A 25,119-nucleotide genomic window follows, 5' to 3' on the forward strand; every position below is an offset into this window, starting at 1 on the left:
TGAAGCTTCATATTTTCGATAATTGAATGAGAAATTTTCAATTTTATATTCAGTGTACTATTTTTCCTTTTGGTGTGAAGCAATGGGCTTGGAAATTAATTGTAACCGATTGGGATCTTCTGAAAATGTGTTGAATTGTAGATTTATGAGATTCTTTTGTGATTGTTTTGTTTTGGCCTTCTGTTAGCGTATAATATGAAGCGAAAGAAAGGGAACAAGAAGGGTGGGCAAAAGGGCGTTCCTGTGGCTGCCACAAATGAGGCATCTGTAAATTTAGTCAGTTTGGATGGAGAAGATAATTCTGCTGCAGATGATGATGATGATGATGATGATAATAATAATAATCATAGTCATAATAATGAAGAATATGAATCTCGAATGGATATTGATAGACCTTCTTCCACTGCTACAGACCGGCCATTGACTTTTGCTGGTATCAACCCTGATGGTTCGACCGACAAGACTACAGGAAAGTCAGTTAGGCGTGTTAAGGTTAAGCTCAAGACTTCAAAGTTGTTAGAATCGCAGAGTGATACTAATAAGAGTAGCCCACAACTGGGTTTGGAGAAACAAGGAGTGGTTAGTGATAAAATTGAAGATACTGGCAACTCCCTATCCGAAATCAAAACTGTTGTTCCTGGAAATGTGTCAAAGAAACCTGGCAGTATAAAGATTAAGTTCTCAAAAGTGCTTGGTGGATTGAGTGTTGAGAAGAGTGGTAGCACTGTAATGGTGCAGGATGAGAGCTTACAACAAAAGGAATCGAAGACACCTCATCAGGAATCTCAATATAACAAGCAAGAGTTAGATTCTGCCATGTTGGTATGTTAGGTCAAGCGGGATGCCCTTGCTTTTATTGACTACATGATTGTCAAGTTTGTCATTGCAGTGTGGTTGAAATGTGATTAATTATACTTATTTTTGTTTAGTTTTATCCTTTCAGGGGATTAAGAAGGTAATGAAAATGGATGCAGCTGAAACCTTCAATGTTCCTGTGAATCCCGAAGCTCTAGGAATACCTGTAAGTGGAAATAAAGCTCTAGGAATACCTGTAAGTGGAAATACTTACTGTTTGGGGTGCTTAATGACATTATATCTATGGTCCTTATAGCACAATGCTTATATTACCACACCACCCAAACCCCAACCCCCACACACCACCCCCCCTCTTTCCCGCTTCTCTTTTTTTCCCTTTGTTCTCTCTCATTTTGCCTAGATTGGTGAATTTGAGTGTTGCAGCTCCTTAGAGAGAATTGCCAAGATCAATGAAGCTTTTGCAATTAATTTGGTGTTGACTGCTACTTGTCTTTGATGAGTGTGGATCAACAAATGCTTAGAAGCCGTAGTCTCTCGTTTATGATTGCCGGCTCATTTTTATTCTCTGCATTTCTCTCTATCTCTATTTAATGACCACCCTCAGGTATACCATAGGAATCTCATCTGTCTTCATCATGTCATATCAATCACCACCTATATACGACAAGAGAGAAAATATTGTCCATCACTGAGCACTCAGTATTTCTTTATGCAAGATGAATAGAAAATGTGGAAGTACTAGGTTTGTTCTGATAACAGTTCTATATTTTTATGCCAGAATGCTTGATATGTTTATTTCTTTCCATAAAGTAACTTTTTTTTTTGTGGGATCATTTAAAACCTGGATTATTTTGACATCATTGGTACACCAATGGACTTTGGAACAATATGCAGAAATCTTGAAAAAGATGATAAATTTATGAACTCAGAGGATGCTTATAAAGATATTCAATTCATTTGGGACAACTGTTATAACTATAATAGTAAAGGTGACTATATATTGACCTCATGAGAAGGGTGAAGAAGAATTTTATGAAGTATTGGACTGCAGCTGGTTTATCACTAAGCAATCAAGAGGTTCCAGTGGTATGTGTTTTATGGTTGTGTCCTTTCTCAATCAAATCATTTTTATTTGTCTGGTAAGGCTCATTTGGTAAACTTGTCTTTCTTTTTTTTTTCCCATTGTATTCAAAATAACCAAAAGAAAAAGCAAAATGAACCAATCATTTTTATCATTTTGACACTAATATAGCCTTTTATTGGTTGGCATGTGGAAACATAGCCACCATACGAGTACTAGGTCTTACTTATCCTAGGTCTTTTTTTATTATTATAAATTATAGCTTCAAAAATGGAGGAATAGCTATTATTTTAGTACTTGATAACAATATAAAAAAATAAATTTCAGTGCTTTTGGCAATATATCAGTACTTTCCTTTTTTTTTTAATGAAAATATATCAGTACTTTTAATCTTACTAATTCAGGTCAAATTTTCCTTCATCATTTTTCATTTAAAATTATCATTAGCTTACTTACATGGGTCTTAAGCAGGAGTTACTGGGGCCAAACTATGCCAAGAAATAACTAATGTAGCAGGGCATCCATTTCCTGAAATATATATGGCTACAAATCAGATGAGCCATTGCCATAAGATTTTTAGTGCCAAATCATATGTGGTACCAGAGGTAGACTTCATGATTGCTACCACAAAGTAACCGTTCTTTCATCCCAAAACATCTTAAGTACACCCTGATTCATTCTGATCCTTTATCAATTGGTAAGTACAGGAATTTCTTCATAGTGGGGTTTGCTGACAGCTGAAACAGCTGATTAATATGTTCATGGTTTGTCTGTGCTACATAGTTTAGGAAAATCTTTTTACTTGTTGTTTATTGGAACATGCTGGGCTCCATTGGTTTAAGGCTGTTTGGCTTCATTTTACTATGGTAGCCTAAGCATTATTCATTTTTCATTGTGCCAGGTGCTGAAGCCCCTCAAGGGGAGGACATTGGAGCATCAAGTCAAGGACATGGTAAAAGCGGTCAATCGAAACAGAAGACAAAAAATGTCATGAGTATGTCTCTCTATGGGTTAATTCTTTTTCTGTTAATGCGTAGTATATACAATTTTCCTCCACTGTTCTAGACGTGTTTTGGGAATTCTTTAAATTAAATGGTAATTCCTGGTTTCTGAATATCCAACTTTTAGATGTCTCATTGAGGTTATCTGGTAAATCTACATTGGCAGCAGATAAATTCAGCATGAAATGATGAATGGTCATACAATTAGCAGAGGACAATTTTTTTATCATTCCCTTTTCCCATCCCTCTATTTGTTGTTTTTATGCTCAATTTTCTACTGGTCCTGTGAGATATTTTGGATGATTAAATCTTATGGTTGTGAAATTTATTCAGTGTAGTCCAGTTGTTAACTGGTGTTAAGAAACTTGGATAAAGTCTAATGTAAACATCAAACAGACTCCATGTGGCTCATGTGTCACTGCACCCTGCTTTTGCTTTGTTCTCACATGTTAGAATAGACAATGTCTTAGATTGTACAAGGTGTTATATCATAATCTTTCTTTGCTTTAAATAACATAGCTATTTCTAATTTGCAGAAGGCATCATAAACTTGATTGCCTTGCTAAAGGTCAGATTGGATGCGCTGATAACAAACTTGCTCAGGAGTTAAAGCAAGAGGTGCGTCTATATTTTCTTACTAATGAAATGGTCGTCATATTCAAACTTCATTGATTAAGTAGATCTCAAGTTGGTTTGATAATATGTGGTTGATAGCAATATCCGATTTGACAAGATCTTGGTTACATAACCAATATTCCTTAAATTTACTGAAATTTTGAAATAGATCTTTTTGAATTTGATAGAATTATCGCATAGTTGCATACTTGATAAGTGTTGGTTACAGGTGGAACCTTAGGGTGCAACCCTTTTTGTTCTTAGCAGTTAACATAGATCCCTAACATTGCACAGCAAAATTCATAGAATTCAGCTACTAGTCCAAACTGATAACAATAAGATCATGATTTTAACAATAGCAAATTTTAGGGGAAAAATGCATCTTCTCAGAAGATGCAACAGTAAAACCTGAATTGTTGACAAAACTATATGGCTAGTTTTCGAGAGTGAACTTACAGAAAATCACCATTTTCGTGTATTTCCATTCGCAAAGTTGCAGGCTTATTGCTCTTTTTAGTGTGTAGAGATTTCTCTTGATTTTCATAGAAATTGAAGTCATCTAACAATGAGGTCTTAGCTGAATAACTCTTAAATATATTCAGCATTTCCAAATCTTGCTCAAGTCCAATCTGCAAATTATTATAACAAATCGTGTCAATCCAACCTTAAATATATTCAACAAGAAAAGGGGGCTACCGTGCACAAGTTTCTATTCTACGCTTCTGGCAGCATCTTTTGCCAGATACATTGAAATATCAATCCTAAATTGTATGGTACAACCACTGAAAATAACAGAAAAATGGCAACATACTCCACTAAGTTGAGTTTTTAATGCAGGGGAACCATATGCACAGCATATTGCAGAAGACTTCCACAAATAGAAGCTGTTGTGTAAGAGAACAGGTCTTTTCTCAAAACCACGAACTTCCAAATTAGAGAGTGGTTTTTTTTTATTTTTTTTATTTTTTGAGGTTAACATGAACTTAAAATTATTTCTGCTCCATTCCCAACGTGACAGGGTCAAGTATAACAAATATTCATTGTAAAGCAGTACTACCATGAAGTGAACACAATTTTCGACAATCAATATGGATTTAGTTCTAGCCATATTTCTTAAAATATAATATAACAAATTAGAAGATGTAAATGTAGAGCAGACTGGCTTTCACAACAGAAACATCAGAATACAATTGAGTTCTAAAGAAAAGGAGATACCTCTTGAGTGTCTCTGCTATAAGTTACAGGCCGCCTACCATTATTTTCAAGGATGATATCCCGCAGATGACTGTTAGGAATGTCTTTTTCGACATGCCATTTAACTGGGAAGAAACCATTCCACTTGCGAAGTTGCCAAAAGTCCATATCTTTATCAAAATCCACCTGCCCAACCACTTCAGCTATCCCAACAAATTGTCCACTTCCATTAACCTAAAGTTATGATCAACAGAAAATGAGGACTTGAAACAAAGTATTTTATGTTAGACATGATAAGAACTGAGGATTTAGGCACAACAGAAGATAGAAGACATGATTTTCAACTCACCAAAAAAAAAGAGCAAAATTGGACATTTTGTGCCAGTTCCACCTGATCTCTGTTCTGCTTCACGGAATGCTGCATCTAACTTCTTATTGCCATTTGGGGTGCTTGCCCATGCATCGTATTTAATGCTCTTATGAATGTCATCTTCATTGTAAGATTTGATAACATAGAACTTAGCACCTGCGTACTTTAGTTTCAAAATCTAGTTTGTTATACTGATCCCTTTGTACAGTGATTCCCAAGTCTTCCTTGACAGCAGTCTCCAGAGAAGAAAATTTGTTAGAGGCTCTAGGACCACAAGTTAATTCATTTGAGGTTTCAAAATCACTGTTTTTATAGAGTCTGTCTGTAGATTTATTTCTATCATTTCCATTTCATATCTTTCCATTCTGTCTATAGTTCATAGGACAATTATGCGGGAATGGACCATGTTTTTGGACAGAAAAAGGAGGCAAATTTCCTACAGGATGGTATCCTTTCAAGAGACCTGCTGAGAAATCAGAACCCAATGTAGACACCTGTAACCAAAAAAGTTAAATCAGCAAAAACACTCAAAACTGAAGACTAGTGATGACCAACTAGCACAACAAACTTCAAAATCAATTCTTTTTGGAAAAGTTCAAAGATATACACATAAAAAGTAAGAATATTTCATACCTTGTTTCAAGGTCTGATTGCTTGTGTATTTGTAGACTTAGAGGATTTGCCAGCGGTATTGCCATTAGACTTCATAGAGTTAAAACCACTGGACTTAGCAAGAGTAGAGCCTGATCCATATTTTCCATTTCGAGAACCAGTATTGCCATTTGAGACATCACTAACATATGCTGAACCCCATGAATAAAAAGGCATGGCTTCTGATCCATAGGAAACAGGATGTAGAAGGTATCTATTACATATTATAGGAAGAAGTTTAGGAATAAAAAGGAGGGAAAGGCTGTTGTAACTGAAGGAGAGTAGCTGATGACAGTTATAGAAGTCAATGAACAGCTGGAATTGATTAGCAAACAGCTGGAATTGATTAGTAAACAGCTGGAACTTATTAGATAAGCAGTTACAACTGCTAAAGTGTATAAAACTGGGGAGTTACTTTGTAATTGCATAACTGAAATCTTAGAAATAATATTCTTCTTTTTCTCTCTAATTTTCTCCCTAATTCTTCTTTCTTTCGATCCTCTTTCTTACTTCTTCTCTCTCAGTTTCTTCTTCTTTCTTCTATTCTCCTAATTTCTCTTGTTAGGAATCCAAAATCCTAACATTTGGTATCAGAGCTGGTACGTAGCGAGATTGATTCAATTGTTGGTTCTTGTGAGTTGGAAATATGACTAGATCTGTAGTGGTGAGTTCTGAGATGGTCAAGATTGTTGAGCTAGAGGAGAAAATGAGAGATCTCCAAGAGGAGACTCGAGGAATGAAGAAGGAGGCAAAGAAAACTTCTCTGAAACTTAATTCTTTCGGGGAGGAATTTCGGGCTTTCATGAGCATTGTGATGGAGGATAAAAACAAAGAAAAAGGAAAGGAAATTTGTCGCAGTGATGAGGAAAAATCTGGAGTGCATGAAAACAGGGGGCTGTTGGACAGATCTGGAGTGCATGAAAATAGGGGGTTGTTACCCATTCCTTCTCAAGGTAGTTCTGGAAACTCTAATAATTCTTTTAGTTGTGAGGGATCAAACCCTTATCTGCCTAAGATTGAATTGATGACTTTTGATGGACATGATCCTAGGGTTTGAATTTGGAAATGTGTTAAATATTTTGATGTGTATGGAGTGTCAAAAGATAAAAAGATTGGGATTGCTAGTTTGTTTTTAACTGATAAGGTAGATGCATGGTTTCATAACTGGAATAGGGAAAAGAGTCATTCTTGGGAGGAATTTGAGCAGAGTATTTGTGAGAGGTTTAGGGATCAAGGGTTACAAGATATTGTTGAGGAATTTATGAAGTTAAGGCAAGAGGGGACTGTGGATGAATATCAAGATACTTTTGAGGATCTAAGAATTAGAATGGAGAGGGTTATGCCAAATTTGGGTGAATCCTATTTTATTTCAGGATTTATTGGGGGTTTGAAGGATGAGGTAAGACTTATGGTAAGAATGATGAAACCAACCACTCTTTCTCAAGCTATTGAGGTTGCTAGACTGCAAGAGAAGCTTTTGGATAATACCAGAAGGTACAAAGATCCTGTTAAGAATTCTTATACCACTGCAAGTTTTAGACCTATTTCTTACAGCAATCCTAACAATAGCAATTTCGGTAATAACTTCAATTCTACAAATGCTAGCCAACCCAACCAAAATTCTAGACCTAGTCAGCCATACTCTTACCTTCCAAGACCACCTCTTGTTAATTCTCTTCCTAAGCCAAATTTTCCTTTGAACAAAACAATTACTAGCAGTACTACCCCTGTTGTATCAGCCAATTCTTCAGTCAACAAACCTTCCAATCAACCTAATTCAACTGCTAAAACCAAGCCAAGACCTTGTTACAAGTGTGGAGAGAAGTTTGCACCTGGGCACCTATGTAAACCTAAGACTGCAATGGCTGTGCAGATTGAGGAATTAGAAGGGGAAAATGAGGAAGAAGGTTTGAATATGTTAGAGGAATCACAGGAGTTGGAAAATATGGGAGAACCTATGCTATCAATATATGCTGTGGAAGGAAAGCAAGGGAATGAAACTATTAAAGTCTTGGGGAAGTATAGAAGTAGACAGCTGGTGATTCTTATTGACACAGGGAGTACTAATAGCTTCTTGGATAGGAAAGTTGCTAAGAAATTGAAGCTACCAAAGGTGGAAATACCAGCTGCCCATATTTCTGTTGCTGATGGGAGGAAAATTACTTGCGAACACAAATGTCAACACTTTTTTTGGCAGATGCAGTCTGATCATTTCAATTTTGACTTGAGGATTCTGCAGTTGGGAACTTTTGATATGATTTTAGGGGTTGATTGGCTTAAAAGTTTTAATCCAATTTTGTTTGATTTTAAAGCTTCAAGGGTTATATTGAGTGGTGATGGGAAACCAACTATTTTACAAGGGTTGAATGATTACTCTTCAGGATCTATTCAGAAATCCTGTGATACTATTTTTGAATTACTGCAGAAAGGAGGGGCTGATTTAGCAACACCTATTTTCTGTGTTTCAGTTTCAGGAAGTGAGCAAAATGATTCTGTTGTTAATGCAATAGCAGTGCATGTGGGTGAGGGTTTAGAGCAGCTATTGCAAAAGTATCATAGTATCTTTGAAGAACCTCAAAGCCTTCCACCATTTAGAAGCCACAATCATGCCATTCCATTGAATTCAACTTCTCAGGCCATTAATGTTAGGCCATACAGGTATCCCCATTTTCAGAAAGCTGAAATTGAAAAGTTAGTTTCTGATATGCTGCAATCTCAAATCATTCAGCCTAGTACTAGCCCATATTCTTCTCCAGTCCTTTTGGTGAAGAAAAAAGATGGGACATGGAGATTTTGTGTTGATTATAGGAAATTGAATGATCAAACAATCAATGATAAGTTCCCTATTCCTATTATTGATGATCTACGGGATGAATTGCATGGAGCTTGTATTTTTTCCAAGATAGACCTTAGAGCAGGGTATCATCAAATAAGAATGCATATTCCAGACATACCCAAAACTGCATTCAGGACTCACCAAGGCCATTATGAGTTTACTGTGATGCCTTTTGGGCTTACCAATGCCCCAGTAACCTTCCAGGCATTGATGAACCACATATTTCAGCCTTATTTGAGAAAGTTTGTTTTGTTTTTTTTTTTTATGATATTTTAGTCTACAGCCCTAATATGGAGACACATTTGCAACACCTAAAAGTGGTGTTTAAGGTTCTTCAAAAGCAGCAATTATATGCAAAAATGTCGAAATGTTCTTTTGGGAAGATTGAAGTGGAGTATTTGGGTCATATAATTTTAGGGGAAGGGGTAGCAACAGATCCAAAGAAAGTGCAGGCCATGATTACTTGGCCAACCCCTATTTCTGTTAAGGAATTGAGGAGTTTTTTGGGGCTTACTAGCTACTATCGAAATTTTATAAGGAACTATGGTATCATCAGTAAATACTTGACAGATTTATTAAAGAAGGATGCTTTCCAATGGGGTCCAGCAGCTCAAGAAGCCTTTAATGAGCTCAGCAGCTATAATCAAGCTCTGTTCTTGCTTTGCCGGATTTCGCAAAAAATTTTGTTATTGAGACTGATGCTAGCAACTGGGGAATGGGTGCAGTATTGCAACAGGAGAATCATCCTATTGCTTTTATTTCTAAAGCTTTTGGACCTAGATCACAGACCCTATCTGTGTATGAAAATGAGCTTTTGGCCATTACCTTTGCTGTCTCTAAATGGATACATTACTTGGAGCAAGGTCAATTCTTCATAAAGACTGACCATGAGAGTATCAAGCATCTTTTAGAGCAAAGGTTACATACTGGATTACAGCTGAGGGGAATTTCAAAATTATTGGGCCTTGATTATAAAATTCTCTATAGAAAAAGAGTTGAAAATAAAGTGGTTGATGCCTTATCTAGAAGGCCTGATAGGACAGTTCAGCAAGTCAATGTATTGCAACTGTCCAATTCTTCTGTTACACCAACTTGGATGTCTAATTTGGTTCATAGTTATGAGGGTGATGAGAAAGCATTAGAGTTGCAAAGAACTCTTTCATTGGATCCTAATGCATATCCTGGTTATAGGTTGAAAAATGATCTGATCTATTATAAGGATAGAATGTATGTGGGGCCTGCTACAGTTTTGAGGCAGAATTTATTGGCACTTTATCACAGCACTGCAGTTGGGGGACATTCAAGGGTGCATGCTACTCACATGAGGTTGAAAAGACTTTTTTTTTTGCCTGGTATGTTGGCTGATGTTATGCAGTATATCAAAACTTGTGATACTTGTGCTAGGTGCAAATCTGAGCATTGTGCTTCCCCTGGTTTATTGCAACCATTGGAGATTCCTACTCAACCTTGGCAACAAATTTCTATGGATTTCATAGAGCATTTGCCAAAATCAAATGGGAAAGATACTATTCTAGTAGTTATTTGCAGATTGACAAAATATGCCCATTTCCTTTCCTTAACACATCCATTTACAGCTTCTTCAGTAGCCAAAATTTTTATGGATTCTGTGTTTAAACTTCATGGCATTCCTTAATCTATTATTTCAGATAGAGACAAAATTTTCACTAGTCTCTTTTGGAAGGATCTCTTTAAATGTTTGGGGGTTACACTTGCTTTTAGCACAGCATATCACGCTCAAACTGATGGACAGTCTGAAAGATTAAATCAGTGCTTGGAGGCCTATTTGAGATGCATGTGTCACTTGCAACCTTCTTCTTGGAGTAAATGGCTTTCGTTAGCAGAATGGTGGTACAACTCTTCTCATCATAGTGCAATTAAGATGTCCCCTTTTGAAGCTCTTTATGGATATTCTTCTCCATTTACGCGATAATTCCATCGAGTTGCCTCTTGTGTGTAGCTGAATATTTGGAACAGCGGCAACATATGAATTCTGTTCTTAAGGAAAATTTGTCATTTGCACAACAGAGAATGAAGCATCAAGTCGATAAAAAGAGAAGTGAAAGGGAGTTTGCTGTGGAAGATTGGGTCTATTTGAAACTTCAGCCTTACAGGCAATCTTCTATTGCCCTTAGGACTTCATTGAAGCTTGCTGCCAAGTATTATGGTCCATATCTAGTGTTGGAAAGGGTTGGCTCAGTGGCCTACAGATTGCAGTTGCCACCTAGTTCCTCTATACACCATGTCTTCCATATTTCTCTTTTAAAGAGGAAACTAGGAGATAAAGTAACCCCTTTGACGGAATTACCAACAATGATAGAGGAAAGGGTTATTGTTGCTCCTGAGAAGGTTTTACAGACAGGAGTTATTACAAGAGACAAGCAGCATGTGCTTCAAGGCCTCATTAAATGGGCTAATCTACCTGCTGAAGATGTTACTTGGGAAGATCAAGCTTCTCTCTGAGCTCAATTCCCTGAATTTTTACATTCTTGGGGACAAGAATGTGGTAATGGGAGAGGTATTGTTACATATTATAGGAAGAAGTTTAGGAACAAAAAGGAGGGAAAGGCTGTTGTAACTGAAGGAGAGTAGCTGATGGCAGTTATAGAAGTCAATAAGCAGTTGGAATTGATTAGTAAACAGCTGGAATTGATTAGTAAACAGCTGGAACTGATTAGATAAGCAGTTACAACTGCTAAAGTGTATAAAACTGGGGAGTTACTTTTTAATTGCATAACTGAAATCTCAGAAATAATATTCTTCTTTTTCTCTCTAATTTTCTCCCTAATTCTTCTTTCTTCTGATCCTCTTTCTTACTTCTTCTCTCTCAGTTACTTCTTCTTTCTTCTATTCTCCTAATTTCTCTTGTTAGGGATCCAAAACCCTAACAGTATCCAGGTGAAAAAAAATATGCTTGTTGACCAACACTTTGCCCAGAAGCATATGGATAATAGCCAGGTAAATAATAGACTAGTGATCCATTGTCTGATTGCATTCCTTGATGCGATCAACCGATACACCAGTATAAATTATCAACAAGACACAATTATACAAAACTATGCTTATCAGCCAAGACGAACGAGACATAGTTTTGCATAATTTTTGCAAATAGAAATGAAAGTATATGTCAGAAGAACATACCATATGAGATTCATCTGCTTGAAAATAACCATGATCATCCAATTGTGTGAAGGATCCATTATACCCTGCAACAAAGAGTAAGTTTGAGAAATAATATACCATAAATTAATCTAATTCTCAAATTATAAAATTCAGAGCTGCAAATCAAACTAAAAAAAATATATATCTTTAATTGAAGCAAAATAAAGTAACTTAATATTTTCAAAATTATCATGATTGAAGACGTGCTAAAGTATTATCTTTTCATTTTTCACATGATTGCACCATTAGCCTAAAAATGATTCTGACTATATGGAAGTCGACTAAGAAATATGAGTACTTGAACACAGGGCCGATTAACATCATCCTATGCAATACATTGAGGAGTATATTACCAGACATCTCAAGTCTCAACTTTACTGAAAACCTATTATATGAGTACTTTTAACTAAGATTATGGCATTTCATTTAATTAACTTTATCACAACTCCAAAAGATTATATATAAGAAGAATATATAACTGTCTCAATATCCCACCTGGGTAGTAATAATTGTAACTACTAATTGGTGGATTGTAAATGCTGAGGTCTCCAACAGACTCTTGGTCAGCCTCCTCTTTGATACTAGAATTACCATCTCCTTCACCTTTGGTATTAGAAGTGGCATCTCGTGAAGAGCAACTGAATGATGTTGAGCCACATGGTAATCCATCTTTTCCAGAAGCCTGAAAACAAAGGCATACAAAGGAAAATAAGATAATAAAAAGATAATCTTGTTCTACTAAGCATTAAGTTTGTTGTTAAAATAACCATCTACCATGCACAGAATAAATTTGTACAATGTGGATGCCTAGAGATACATATGCAGAGCCACAAAATCTAAGATCCAAAAAATTTAAATAAAACACTAGCAATCTTTTTCAACAAGCAGAATGGATCTCATGGTACTCACACAAATAGATCATGTTCTTGAACTTATGTTATAATGACCAAAAACATATTTCCTTGAGCTTGTAGTGTTTTATAATTCTAAGTAATCCAATGCATACCATACACCAAATCGCAAAGTGAAAGTTGGCACAACTACAAGAAAGATAGGAATCCACAATAAATTAAAATTAAGCCTTTTCACCTTCATAACGCTATTTGTCCAAGCAATTATAGCTAAATTTTGACAACCATCCCTGAACTTATCTAGTTGTAACATTACAGTCCCTTAACTTAAAAATGTAACATAAAACCCCATCTACTTTTAAATTTTGCACAGTAAAATTCCTCAAACCTTCAATTATCAGTTTTTCAGTTAAATGTTGATCTGGACAGTTCTAGCATGGAGCTTAGTCAGTATTTCTCTTTTCTCTCTCAAGCCATGTGTAAATTGAATCTTTTTTCTCTTTGTAGAAAAAAATAATTTTTCTTGCCCGGGCGTAGGGAGAAATATGCAAGGGTGTAGGCCGTTCACCGAAAGCGACGCGCCATGCTGGTGCCCTGATGTGGTGTTAAGTGAGCAAAAGAAGTTAGTCCATAGGACAGATAGTAAAACAGATAGTGGAACATAACACAAGATAGATATAGAAAACAATAGAATATATCATAGAAGGAGACTAATTAGAAAGGAACAGGATAGGAGGAGGATCAAGGTTGGTACTTGGAATGTTAGATCACTTACAGTAAAATTAATGAAGCTTGTGGATACCTTGAAAAGGAGAATGGTGAATATTGCTTGCATTCAGGAGACTAAATGGGTAGGAGAGAAAAGCAAGGAAGTGGGTAATTTAGGGTACAAATTGTGGTTTACCGAAAGGAGAGAAACAAGAACGGAGTGGGCGTAATTTAGACAGGACATTAAAAGATGCTGTAATAGCTGTGAAAAGAGTAGGAGATAGAATTATACTAGTAAAGCTAGTACTAGAAGGAGAAACAATAAATGTAGTTAGTGCTTATGCCTCACAAATAGGACTAGATAGTGAGAGTAAACAAAGGTTTTGGGAAGATATTGATGATTTAATGCAAAGCATACCGAATAAAGAGAATATTTTCATTGGTGGAGATTTGAATGGACATGTAGGAAGTGATAGGCAAGGTTATAAGAATGTTCATGGAAGTTTTGGTTTCGGCAATCGAAATGAGGAGGAAAAAAGCATCCTGGATTTTGCTATGGCATACGACCTAATACTAGAAAATACCTACTTTATAAAAAGAGTCACATTTAGTGACTTTCAAAAGTGGACAACATAGAAGCTAAATTGACTTCCTCTTAACCAGGAAAACAAATAGAGCTCTATGCAAGGATTGCAAGGTCATTCCAGGAGAGGCTTTAACAAGTTAACATCGATTAGTGGTCTTGGATGTCAAGTTTAGAAACAATTCAAGTAAGGTCAGAAGAAATAGTGTAGCTCGAACAAAGTGGTGAGAGTTCAAAGGAGTAAAGCAAGTGAAGTTCAAAAATGAGCTTTTCGAGTCCGAAGCATGGAAGCTGGATATAGAGGCCAATGATATGTGGATACAGATGGCTTCAAAGATTAGAGAAGTAGTTAGAAAAGTACTTGGAGAGTCTAAAGGACATGGACCACCCTCAAAAGAGAGATGGTGGTGGAATGAGGAAGTACAAAAGGCAGTGAAGAGAGAAAGGGAATGGTATAAGAAATTACCTAAATGTGATAATAATAAGGCATATGAACAGTACAAGATAGCAAAGAAAGAGGCAAAAAATGCAATTAGTCAAGCAAGAGCACATGCCTTTGAAAAATTATATGAGAAACTTGGAACTAAAGAATGGGAGAAAGATATTTATAGATTAGCAAGGAGGAGAGAAAGGAAATGTCAAGATCTCAATCAAGTTAGGTGCATTAAGGATAAAGAAGAAAAAGTGTTGGTGAAAGATGAGAACATTAAAAAAAGATGGAGAAATTATTTTAATGATCTCTTTAATAATAGTCAAAATGGTAATAGCGTGAATATATACTATAGAACAATAGAAAAGAATGTGAATTATACTAGAAGGATTAGATCTTTAGAAGTAAAGAAAGCACTTAAGAGAATGAAAGTGGGTAAAGCTTGTGGACACGATGGAATACCAATTGAAGTGTGGAAGTGTTTGGGAGATATGGGAGTGGCATGGTTAACTAAATTATTTAATAAGATTCTAAACTCAAAGAAAATGCCTGATGAATGGAGGAGGAGTATTTTAGTACCTATTTTTAAAAATAAGAGAGACATACAGAATTACTCAAACTATAGGGGAATTAAACTCATGAGCCATGCTATGAAGTTGTGGGAGAGAGTTGTGGAGCATCGACTACGTCATGATACTTCTATCTCTCTCAATCAATTTGGCTTCATGCCCGGTCGTTCAACTATGGAAGCGATCTTTCTCATTAGAAGCTTGATGGAGAAATATAGAGATGTGAAGAAAGATCTACACATAGTTTTTATTGATGTGGAGAAGGCTTATAATAGTGTTCCAAAAGATGTCTTATGAAATGTGTTAGAACAAAAGAGGATATCTATTAGGTACATACAAGTGTTGAAAGATATGTATGAAGGAGCAATTACTATTGTGCGCACAGTGGGTGGGGACATAAGAGATTTTTTGATCTCAATTGGATTACACCAAAGATCAGCTCTAAGCCCTTACCTTTTTACATTAGTTTTAGATGAATTGACAAAACATATACAAGAGAGTATTCCTTAGTGCATGATGTTTGCGGATAATATTGTTCTGATAGATGAGACGCGAGAAGGAGTCAATAGAAAGCTAGAGTTTTAGAGAAGTACTCTAGTGTCAAAGGGCTTTAAGTTAAGTAGAACGAAGACAGAATACATGCATTGCAAGTTCAGTGAAGGCCAAACTAGTGATAAGGAAGGAGTTAGTTTAAATGGAGTGGTACTGTCCCAAAGTAATCACTTTAAATATCTCGGCTCAGTCCTTCAAGTAGATGGGGGATGTGAGGAGGATGTTAGTCATAGGATTAAAGCCGGATGGTTGAAGTGGAGACGTGCCACGGGAGTTTATGTGATCGCAAGATTCCTAATAAGTTAAAAGGAAAATTTTACGTACAGTCATACGACTGGCTATGTTATATGGTAGTGAGTGTTGGGCACTGAAGGAGTCGTATGCGTCTAAGATAAGAATTGCAGAGATGAGAATGTTAAGGTGGATGAGTGGTCATACTAGACTAGATAAAGTTTGTAATGAGAGTATTAGAGAAAAGGTAGGAGTGGTGTCAATTGAGGATAAGTTGAGAGAATAGAGATTGATGTGGTTTGGTCACATGAAGCGTAGACATACAGAGGCTCCAGTTAGACAAGTAGAGCACATTAGGTTAGAGAATAGAAAGAAAAAAATGGGTAGACCTAAATTGACTTAGAGGAGAGAGTAGTATAATATGACCTAGAAGTATTACACATTTCTGAGGATTTAACCCATAATCATTTAGAGTGGAGAAAGCGAATCCATATAGCCGACTCCAAATTTTTGGGATAAAAGCTTAGTTGAGTTGAGTTAGAAAAAATAATTTTTCACGTGTAGAGAGAATAATTTTACACTTTGCATAAGAGAAGAGAGAGAAATGTTGACTAAGCATCATGTGGGAGCTATTCACGTCAGTTTCTAATTGGAAAATCAGTAATTGAAAGTCAGAAGGATTTTATTGTGCAAAATTTAAAAGTTTAGAGGGTTTTATATTATATTTTAAAGTTGAAGGAGTTTAGGGACCGTTGTTGAAATTTACCCAAGCAATTATCCACAAGGAAGAAAACAAAAGCAACATAGATTAATATGACATACCACATCACGCCCAGCCAATTTCCTAATGGACTTTGATTTCAATCCTGTGGGAACAGGTTCAGCTGCATTCTATCGTTAAGAATACAATCCTTGTTCAATTAGCCAACAAATCATCGAGTTGCCAACAATATAGCAAGAGGAAGGAATGAAAGGGGTGAAAGGGCATAAATCAAACAAGCCAAACAATTTACTTTCCATAAAATCAAAATCTTGATCATCCACGATAATTATTACTCATCTTCAATATAAAATGAACAACCCAGATTTTTTTTTTCGTTTTCAGTTTAAAACAAAAGTTACACAAATGAAATTAAAAACAGAACCCATAATAGCTTTATATTTAAAAAGTTAGGGGTAAAAAAAGGGCAGAAAAGAAACCCAATAAGAGAGTATACGTTTCTCGAGTTCCGTTCCAGCGGTCATCGTCGATCAATAAAAGCCCAAGTTAACACCTACAAACAGATAGACAAAATAAATAGCAAAAGTGTTGGTCAAAGTCAAAGCACCAATCCTTTTATACCAAAAGTCTTGGATTATTTTCCAAACTCAACCATTGTTGAGAAATCAACATGGATGGGTAAATAAGAGTAAGAGAAATAAGTAATTATTATATTTTTGTTTAAAAAAAAGTAAATTAATAAAAAGTAAGAGTAAATTAAGATAAAATTTATCATCCCTCACTCCTCAAATCTTAATTTTTTCTTATACTTCACATTGGGTTATAAACAAGGAGGTGAAAGTTAAAAATTACTTTATTTTTTATTTATTTATTGTGTTCTTAATTTTTTATTAAAATTTAATTATACCAATTAAAAATAAATCTAGTCTATCAATATAAACAAATGTCTCCTCTCTCATGTGGCTGATTTTAAATTATTGCAGAAATAATATTATTTTTACCTTTGTATTTAATTTTAGTTTTTAAATCATTTATTCTTTCAATATTTTACTGTAATTATAATACTTCAATTATCAATTTTTTCCTCTAATCAATTCATTCTTTATTCGACCCTTGTTTGATTCTTTCATTATTATTTTAATTTATTAATTTTATAATTTATTCACGGTGAACTATTACTATTTATAAATTTAAGATTTATCATGCTGAATTTACTATTTAATAAATTATCTAATTACAAACTAAAGGTTTGATCATTAATGCTATAATTTTTTTGTTTTTAGTTTGCATATTAAAAAAGATAAAGAATTAATTTTTATCTAATAAGAAAAAATATTTTTATACTTTTAATAATTATTTATCTTTTTTCATCTCTTTTCAAACATAAAAAATATATATATTACCTCTCTTTACCTTCTCATTAATTCATTCATTTTCAATCATGAGATTTTTTTTTATTATAATTATTTTTATCCTTCTCTCTTCTTATCCTCACATTAATTACCCTTCAATCACCCCTTCCAGTCCACACAGAGCCTTAAATATTTATTCTTATAAAAGTTGAATTTGATTGTTTTCCTTTTAATAATAGAATTCAAAAAAAAAATCCCATTCCAAAAGCAAAAACGCTGGTTGCGGGCTATCCAGTATCCACTAGGCACACGTTAGCAACTTACACAGAATGGGGAAAAAAGAGATTCAGATTCCTCTTATTATTAATTAATTAATGGAAAGCATAAAATTCTATTTTATTATTATCTTTTGATAGCGTTTTTTTTTCTTTTGAGATAAAAATCAAACAGAAAATGGAATTTTGTATATAAATTAAAAAAAAAAATCTCAGGAGAGAAATCAAATGCAAATACTGAAATTAAAAAAAAAAAAGATCTTTTTGAGTAAAAGTAGGAAATTCAATATATATCTTACAGCGAGCAAACAACTTTTAAAGATTTTTCGTTTTTAAAGAGGGGGGAAACAAATCTGCTTGGTTGCAGAGAAATCGCGAGAAAATGAAATTTCGTGACTTCAAGTCCACATAAAATAGAAAATCAATTTGCAAAATGGAAAATTAGAAACAGAAGTCACCGAATCAAACTACTCATAGAGAGCAAAAAATTGGAACTTTTCATTTCCTTTGATACGCATGTGCTACAGAGGAAGCATCGGAGAGACTAAAAACGAAGAAAAATGAGAAATCGGAAGCGGACCTAGAAGCGACGGATCGAGGCCGATAAGAAACCGAGAGACCCGATCTGATGGGTCCGGGAAACCGCTTTTCAGTAGAGTAGAAAAGTGGTTTTCCAGATAAGGAAAGAAAAAGAAGCAGTGAAGTGAAGGTCGAGAAGGAGAAGAAGGGAAACAAAAGGGTCTAATTATGGAAGGATCGGACAGGTGAGATGAGTTCCTGGTTTGAGAAGAAGAAACATCCCGTCTAAAAGCAACTGAATGATGTTGAGCCACATGGTAATCCATCTTTTCCAGAAGCCTGAAAACAAAGGCATACAAAGGAAAATAAGATAATAAAAAGATAATCTTGTTCTACTAAGCATTAAGTAAGTTTGTTGTTAAAATGACCATCTAATCTTGTTCTACTAACAATTCAGTAAGTTTGTTGTTAAAATAACCATCTACCATGCACAGAATAAGTTTGTGCAATGTGGATGCCTAGAGATACACATACAGAGCCACAAAAATCTAAGATCCAAAAAATTTAAATAAAACACTAGCAATCTTTTTAAACTAGCAGAATGGATCTCATGGTACTCACACAAATAGATCATATTCTTGAACTTACGTTATAATAACCAAAAACATATTTCCTTGAGCTTAGTGTTTTATAATTCTCAGTAAATCCAATGCATACCATACACCAATCCGCAAAGTGAAAGTTGGCACAACCACAAGAAAGATAGGAATCCACAATAAATTAAAACCAAGCCTTTTCACCTTCATAACGCCATTTTTCCAAGCAATTATCCACAAGGAAGAAAACAAATTCCCTGTAGTTTCTGCAATTTTGTATGTCTCCCTTATTTTTTAAAATAGATACTAAAATACTCATCTTCTATTCATCAGGCATTTTCTTTGAATTTAAAATCTTATTAAATAATTTAGTTAACCATGCCACTCCCATATCTCCCAAACACTTTCACACTTCAGTTGGTATTTTATCGGGTCTATAAGTTTTACTCACTTTCATTCTCTTAAGTGATTCCTTTACTTCTGAAGATCTAATCCTTCTAGTATGATTCACATTATTCTCTATTGTTTTGTATTCTATATTCACGTTATTACCACTTTGATTATTATTAAAGAGATTATCAAAATAATTTCTCCATTTTTATTTGATGTCATCATCTTTCACCAACACCTTTCTTTCTTTATCCTTAATGCACCTAATTTGATTGAGATCTTGACATTTCTTCTCTCCTCCTTGCTAATTTATAAATATCTTTCTCCCATTTTTTAGTTCCAAGTTTCTTATACAACTTTTTAAAGGCCTGTGCTTTTGCTTGAGTAACTATCTTTTTTGTCTCTTTTTTTGCTATCTTGTATTGTTCATATGCCTCATTATTATCACACTTAATTATTCTATTACCATTCTCTCTTTCTCTTCCCTACCTTTTGTACTTTTTAAATCTGATTTCAATAAGATTAAAATTATCTATTTGAACCATTAATTTCAATTTTATAATAGGAGAAAAAAAACTAAAATCCGTCACTCTATGAATTATTATCAATTTGATTCCAATTCAAACCCTTAAATCATTAATTTGTGCCAATTTCATATTTTAATTTTGATATAATTCAAGACTTATCTAGGTAAGTTCTTTGATATTTAGTGTTATTTTGTTATTGATTTGAAAAAAAAAATTGCATATATCAATTTGATTGGTTAAAAATATAATTAAAAATGTACAAAATATGTAAATTATAATTTATATTAATTATATATCATGATGACTATATTTATATATTTTATGATATATTAAAAGTTTTTTTTAATATAATTCCTTAATTAAAATGTCTGTGGTTTAAAAAGATAATGTAGATATAATCACTAATATTTTTATATAAATAAGAAACTATTTACATGGAATGAATTTCTAGTATGAAATATTAATTAATTGTTGAGAAAATAGTTCATGCCTACATAGGGGATGCTCCATGTGAATTCTACCATACAGCTACTTCATATTATTCATTTCAATTTTTAGTTTATAATTTATTTTTTAATTATTATAAATTGATATATATAAAATTAAAAAATAATTAACATTATTGTTATAAGAATCGGATCGGTTTAATTAGGAAAAGAACTAATAATCAATTTGATTTAGATAATAAATATGAAATGTTAGAAAATTAGGGTTCATTGGTTACTCACTCGTGTTTTAAATGATTTAATTAACTCATTTAAAATAAAAAAAAAAATTGAAAATAGTGTGCTAGGAGATTTGAACATAGGACCATATAATGCATAAATGGTTTGTAATCAACTTTAGTGTATGTATATATATTTTGATGATTGTAACAATATATTATTATTATTTTTAAGAGATTATTAATTATACAGGATATAATTAATATTTATTTAATTATGGGAATAGATTCATACTTTAATCTACGTAAGATCTTAATTGCCTTTTTTATTGATTTTATACAGATTATAATTAAAAGTTTATTTAAAAAAAAATTCAAGTTATTTTTATAAACAAAACAAATTAAGCATCTATAGATTTAATGTGATAATAAATTTTTCAAATTTATATAAAATTTTAAATTTGTCTTTTATATAAATAAATGAAAAAAATTATAAAATTCAACGGTGACCCCTTCTCTCTTTTACCTTATTGACCCTTTTCTCCTTCACCATTTCAATGAGTCTCTCTTTAGCTGCATTCCCTTTTTTGGTACAATTTCATATCTTTCTTTGGGGCAGAAGATTGAGAAGCATAACTAGCCAATGATATGTATATTTTTTCTCTACCTCTTCTGTAAAGAACTATTATATTTTTTTTTCTTTTCTTTTAAATTATATGTATATTATATGACTAATGATATGTTTATTGGTGTATTTTGATTGTTCTATGAACGACCTGACTTGTTAGTTATTGGAAAGGCAGCTGTTAGCTGCCACTTATTTTGCATTTATTTAGGGCATTTGTTTAGGAATTTTTGTGTACATATCTGTTCTTACCTTTTGTATGATTCTGATACAATTTTGGTAGTTTAGCTTGATTAGGAACCTATTTATTAGCTGTAATTTTTTATATATATCTTTGATTTCTGGGGCAATAAAGATTAGAATTCTTATTCCAAAATTTCTTAGTTCTTTTACATGGTATCAGAGCCATGGCTGATGAAAAGAAAAATGAGAGTTCTGGATCAGGGAAGAAAACTTCTAGTTCTTACACACTGAATTCGAATGACAACCCAGGTAACTTGATTACCCAAGTTCAGTTGAAGGGCGAGAATTACAAAGAATGGGCGCGAGCTATGCGGACTGCATTGCGGGCCAAAAAGAAATATGGTTTTATTGATGGATTTGTCAAGCAACCAGCAGATGACTCACTGGAACTCGAAGATTGGTGGACGGTTAACTCTATGCTGGTTTCTTGGGTGTTTAACACCATTGAACCGACGCTTCGCTCGACCATCTCTCACATGGAGAACGTAAAGGATCTGTGGGAGGATATTAAACAGAGGTTCTCGATTGGGAATGGTCCACGAATGCAGCAACTGAGATCGGATCTGGCGAATTGTAGACAGGAAGGTCAACCGATCGTGTCCTATTTCGGAAGACTCAAAACGTTATGGGATGAAATAAACAACTATGATCAGATACCAGTGTGTATCTGTGCAGGCTGCAAATGCAATCTTACCATTGAATTGGAAAGAAAGCGTGAAGAAGAGAGAGTTCATCAGTTTTTGATGGGCTTGGATGAAGAAGGATACGGAACAGTGCGCTCTAATATTTTGAGCACTGAACCCTTGCCCAATTTGAATCGTGCCTATGCTATGGTTGTTCAGCAAGAGCGGGTGCGAACTATGATACGAACCAAGGAAGAAAGAGGCAATCCTATGAGTTTTGCAATTCGAGCAGGTAGTCGAAATTTAGGGGGGGATAAAGACAAGTCATCAATTTGTTCTAATTGCAACCGAGGGGACACGATGCTGAAAGTTATTTCCAGCTGATAGGTTATCCAGAATGGTGGGGTAATAGACTGATGTGACTTATCAGCAAGTATACGGGCCGTCTCAAGTAATAAAGTGATGAATCAAGTATCGTTCCCACGAGGATTTGCTGTTTGAGTACCAAAATATGAATGAAGCGATTATTTGGGCTAATGATTAATGAATAAATGGTAAATGTAAATAAGCAAGGTAAATTGATTAATCTAATTGAAATGGGTAAAGAGCAAACAAATAAATTCTAATTCTAGTTCGCAATTAAACTAAATTAACAATGGGTAATTTAAACGAAAGTCTAATTATGGTAAAAGTGATTCCAGAGTTGGGGGTTTATGCATAAATTAATTGGGATTTATCTTGGGCATTCCAATTTTTAGGGAAAAATAGAGTTTGAAGGAAATTGATTCTAAATCCCTTTGATATCTTTTTCAAGTAAATCAAAGTGTATTCTAAAATAACCAAACCTACCTTCGTATGTATTTGATTACTTTAAAACCCATTAAATTTTGTAACCAATAATTAATTCCTCTTAAAATCCTAGTTTATTTCTAAATCTAGGTGATTTTAAGTTTCAATCCATGATTACCTATCAATGACTTTCACCTTTCGGTCCTTCAATCAAAGATTAACACAATACCCAATGGGTACCAACATTAGGCAAGTAAATCAAGTACACAAGGAAGGAATCAAAACTCATATTCATATAAAATAAGGAAATACCCAGTCCAAATCCACAAATTAATCTAAAACATATTTCCCAACTCTGAAATCTAAAGAAATTACTCACTCATGATGGTATTTACAAGAAATATTGATGGAAAAGTAAAGGAAAACATGATAAGAGGACTGAAATAGAAAAACCCAGGTGGAAGAACCAAAGTCCCTGGTTTCTGGAGCTCCAAAACTGGGGCAGCAGCTCTTCCCCAAGAGAAATGGCGTCTTCTCCCTCTCTTTCTATTAGATTTTCTTTCCTTTTTGTTTTTCCTCCCTTTCCTCTTGTGGCAAAAATAAGGAAATGATGAATTTATATGGTCCCTAAAAGTTGCCCTAAAAGTAAATAAAAGCCAAGGAGTGGATAGGAAATGAGGTGTAAAATTATCCAAGTCAGCAGCATCTTTCACGTTCTGGGCAGTCTGCTTAGGGTTCGGCTTAACCCTAAGCAGCTTCTTAGCAAATTTTAGCCTCAGTCTGCTTAAGGTTAAGCAGACCTTCAGCAAATCTCGGCAGACTTAGAGTAGAATGGACTCTTCTGCTCATGCTTGACTTGTGCTGCTCCTTAAGTACTGCCGCTTTACCCTAAGCATGACCTTAAGCAAAGTCTCAAGCAAATTTCGGCTAGTTTGCTCTTTCAAGGCTTGATTTCTTTAACTTTCCTCCATGCTTAAAGAACATCAAATCTCTTCAAATTATTTCCTATTGCACTCATTGATCTTTGATTTGCCACAAAATCCTATCAAAACAACAAAAATTACGAAAATCAAATATAAAGTATCTAAAATTAACAAATAAGATAAAATAAAGCTAAAAACATAAAATATACTAAAATATGAGGGCAAAATGGATGCAAAACTACCCTAAAATGCCTATATGAATTGAGTATAACAAATTCCCCCAAACTCAAACCTTTGCTTGTCCTCAAGCAATTTAAAAAACAATTAATGCAATTTGGGGTACCTTACCTTAAATTTATGAAAATTACTTATCCAAACTCTCAAGCTTACCTTTAGCCACCAACACACCATATACCCACTTTCAAGATACAAAGAATTCAATCCTTACCAAAGTTATCACCGCTTAGCCTTGGGTTAATTATCCATATTATCAAGCCCAAACCAATCAATCACAAAGAATAATCATGCCTAAATAGACTATAGGGTAATCCATAAACTAAAGTGTCTCAAATAATAATGGAAGTGAATGAATGGATTAATGATATCACAATCCCATAGGCAATTCTCCTATTCCAATCTCCACTAATGTAACAAAACACCATCAAAAGATCAAAAGGACTTTCAAGGGTTGTAATGGGGCTAAGGGGGTGATAATGTGGCTAACAAAAAAAGGATAAAGGTAACAAAATATGAGAATAATCAAATTATTAAAAGATCAAGATACACAAAATATTTTTTTTTTTTTTAAATCAATTGGGAGAAGGAACTTTACAACTTTTCACCAATGCTAGCATATAATTTTGAAGCTTTTAGAGGGACTACATAAATAACATTGACTTTGAATTATAATTGTCCCTTTCAATTCATCCCCAAACTCATTTCTTTGTGTACTTGGGTGGTGAATTACTTTACATACCATAATTGAATTTGCTAGCTTTTTTTTTTTTTTTTTTTTTTTTTTTTTTTTTATAATCAAAACTCCCAACTAATTATTATTATTTTTTAAGTGTATCTATCATTCAAAGAATTATTCTCATGGAGGGTAGGTAAGTGTTTGGGTTTATGGCTAGGCATTAATGTGGGTTCCAAAGAAATAAGAGGGATAAATGTAGGCTCAAATTGGTTTCAAAGGAAATTTTGAAGT

The 25,119-nt window shown here is 34.1% G+C and overlaps 1 protein-coding gene and 1 pseudogene across 7 annotated transcripts in view; one reads left to right on the plus strand and one right to left on the minus strand.

Annotated features, from left to right (window-relative positions):
* LOC110661812 (disease resistance protein TAO1-like) overlaps positions 1 to 25,119 on the plus strand; it is a 53,419-nt gene that overhangs the window by 241 nt on the left and 28,059 nt on the right. For 3 of the 7 annotated variants that reach the window (XM_058133517.1, XM_058133519.1, XM_058133518.1), the window contains exons 1-3: positions 1,553 to 2,594; positions 2,799 to 2,891; positions 3,435 to 3,516. Coding sequence is in view for 1 of the 7 variants with exons in the window: in XM_058133520.1 (XP_057989503.1) it covers positions 196 to 822; positions 944 to 1,021; positions 2,799 to 2,891 (798 nt within the window). In the remaining 6 variants the exon portion in view is untranslated. Of the gene's footprint in view, positions 1 to 187; positions 823 to 943; positions 2,595 to 2,798; positions 2,892 to 3,434; positions 3,517 to 25,119 lie in introns of those variants that run through there. The other 4 variants (XR_009143063.1, XR_009143062.1, XR_009143061.1 and 1 more) reach the window with 4 other exon arrangements.
* LOC131173142 (YTH domain-containing protein ECT3-like) lies at positions 3,966 to 5,905 on the minus strand (annotated as a pseudogene).

Source organism: Hevea brasiliensis, chromosome 14, assembly GCF_030052815.1.
Source record: "Hevea brasiliensis isolate MT/VB/25A 57/8 chromosome 14, ASM3005281v1, whole genome shotgun sequence".
NCBI classification, from domain to species: Eukaryota; Viridiplantae; Streptophyta; class Magnoliopsida; order Malpighiales; family Euphorbiaceae; genus Hevea; species Hevea brasiliensis.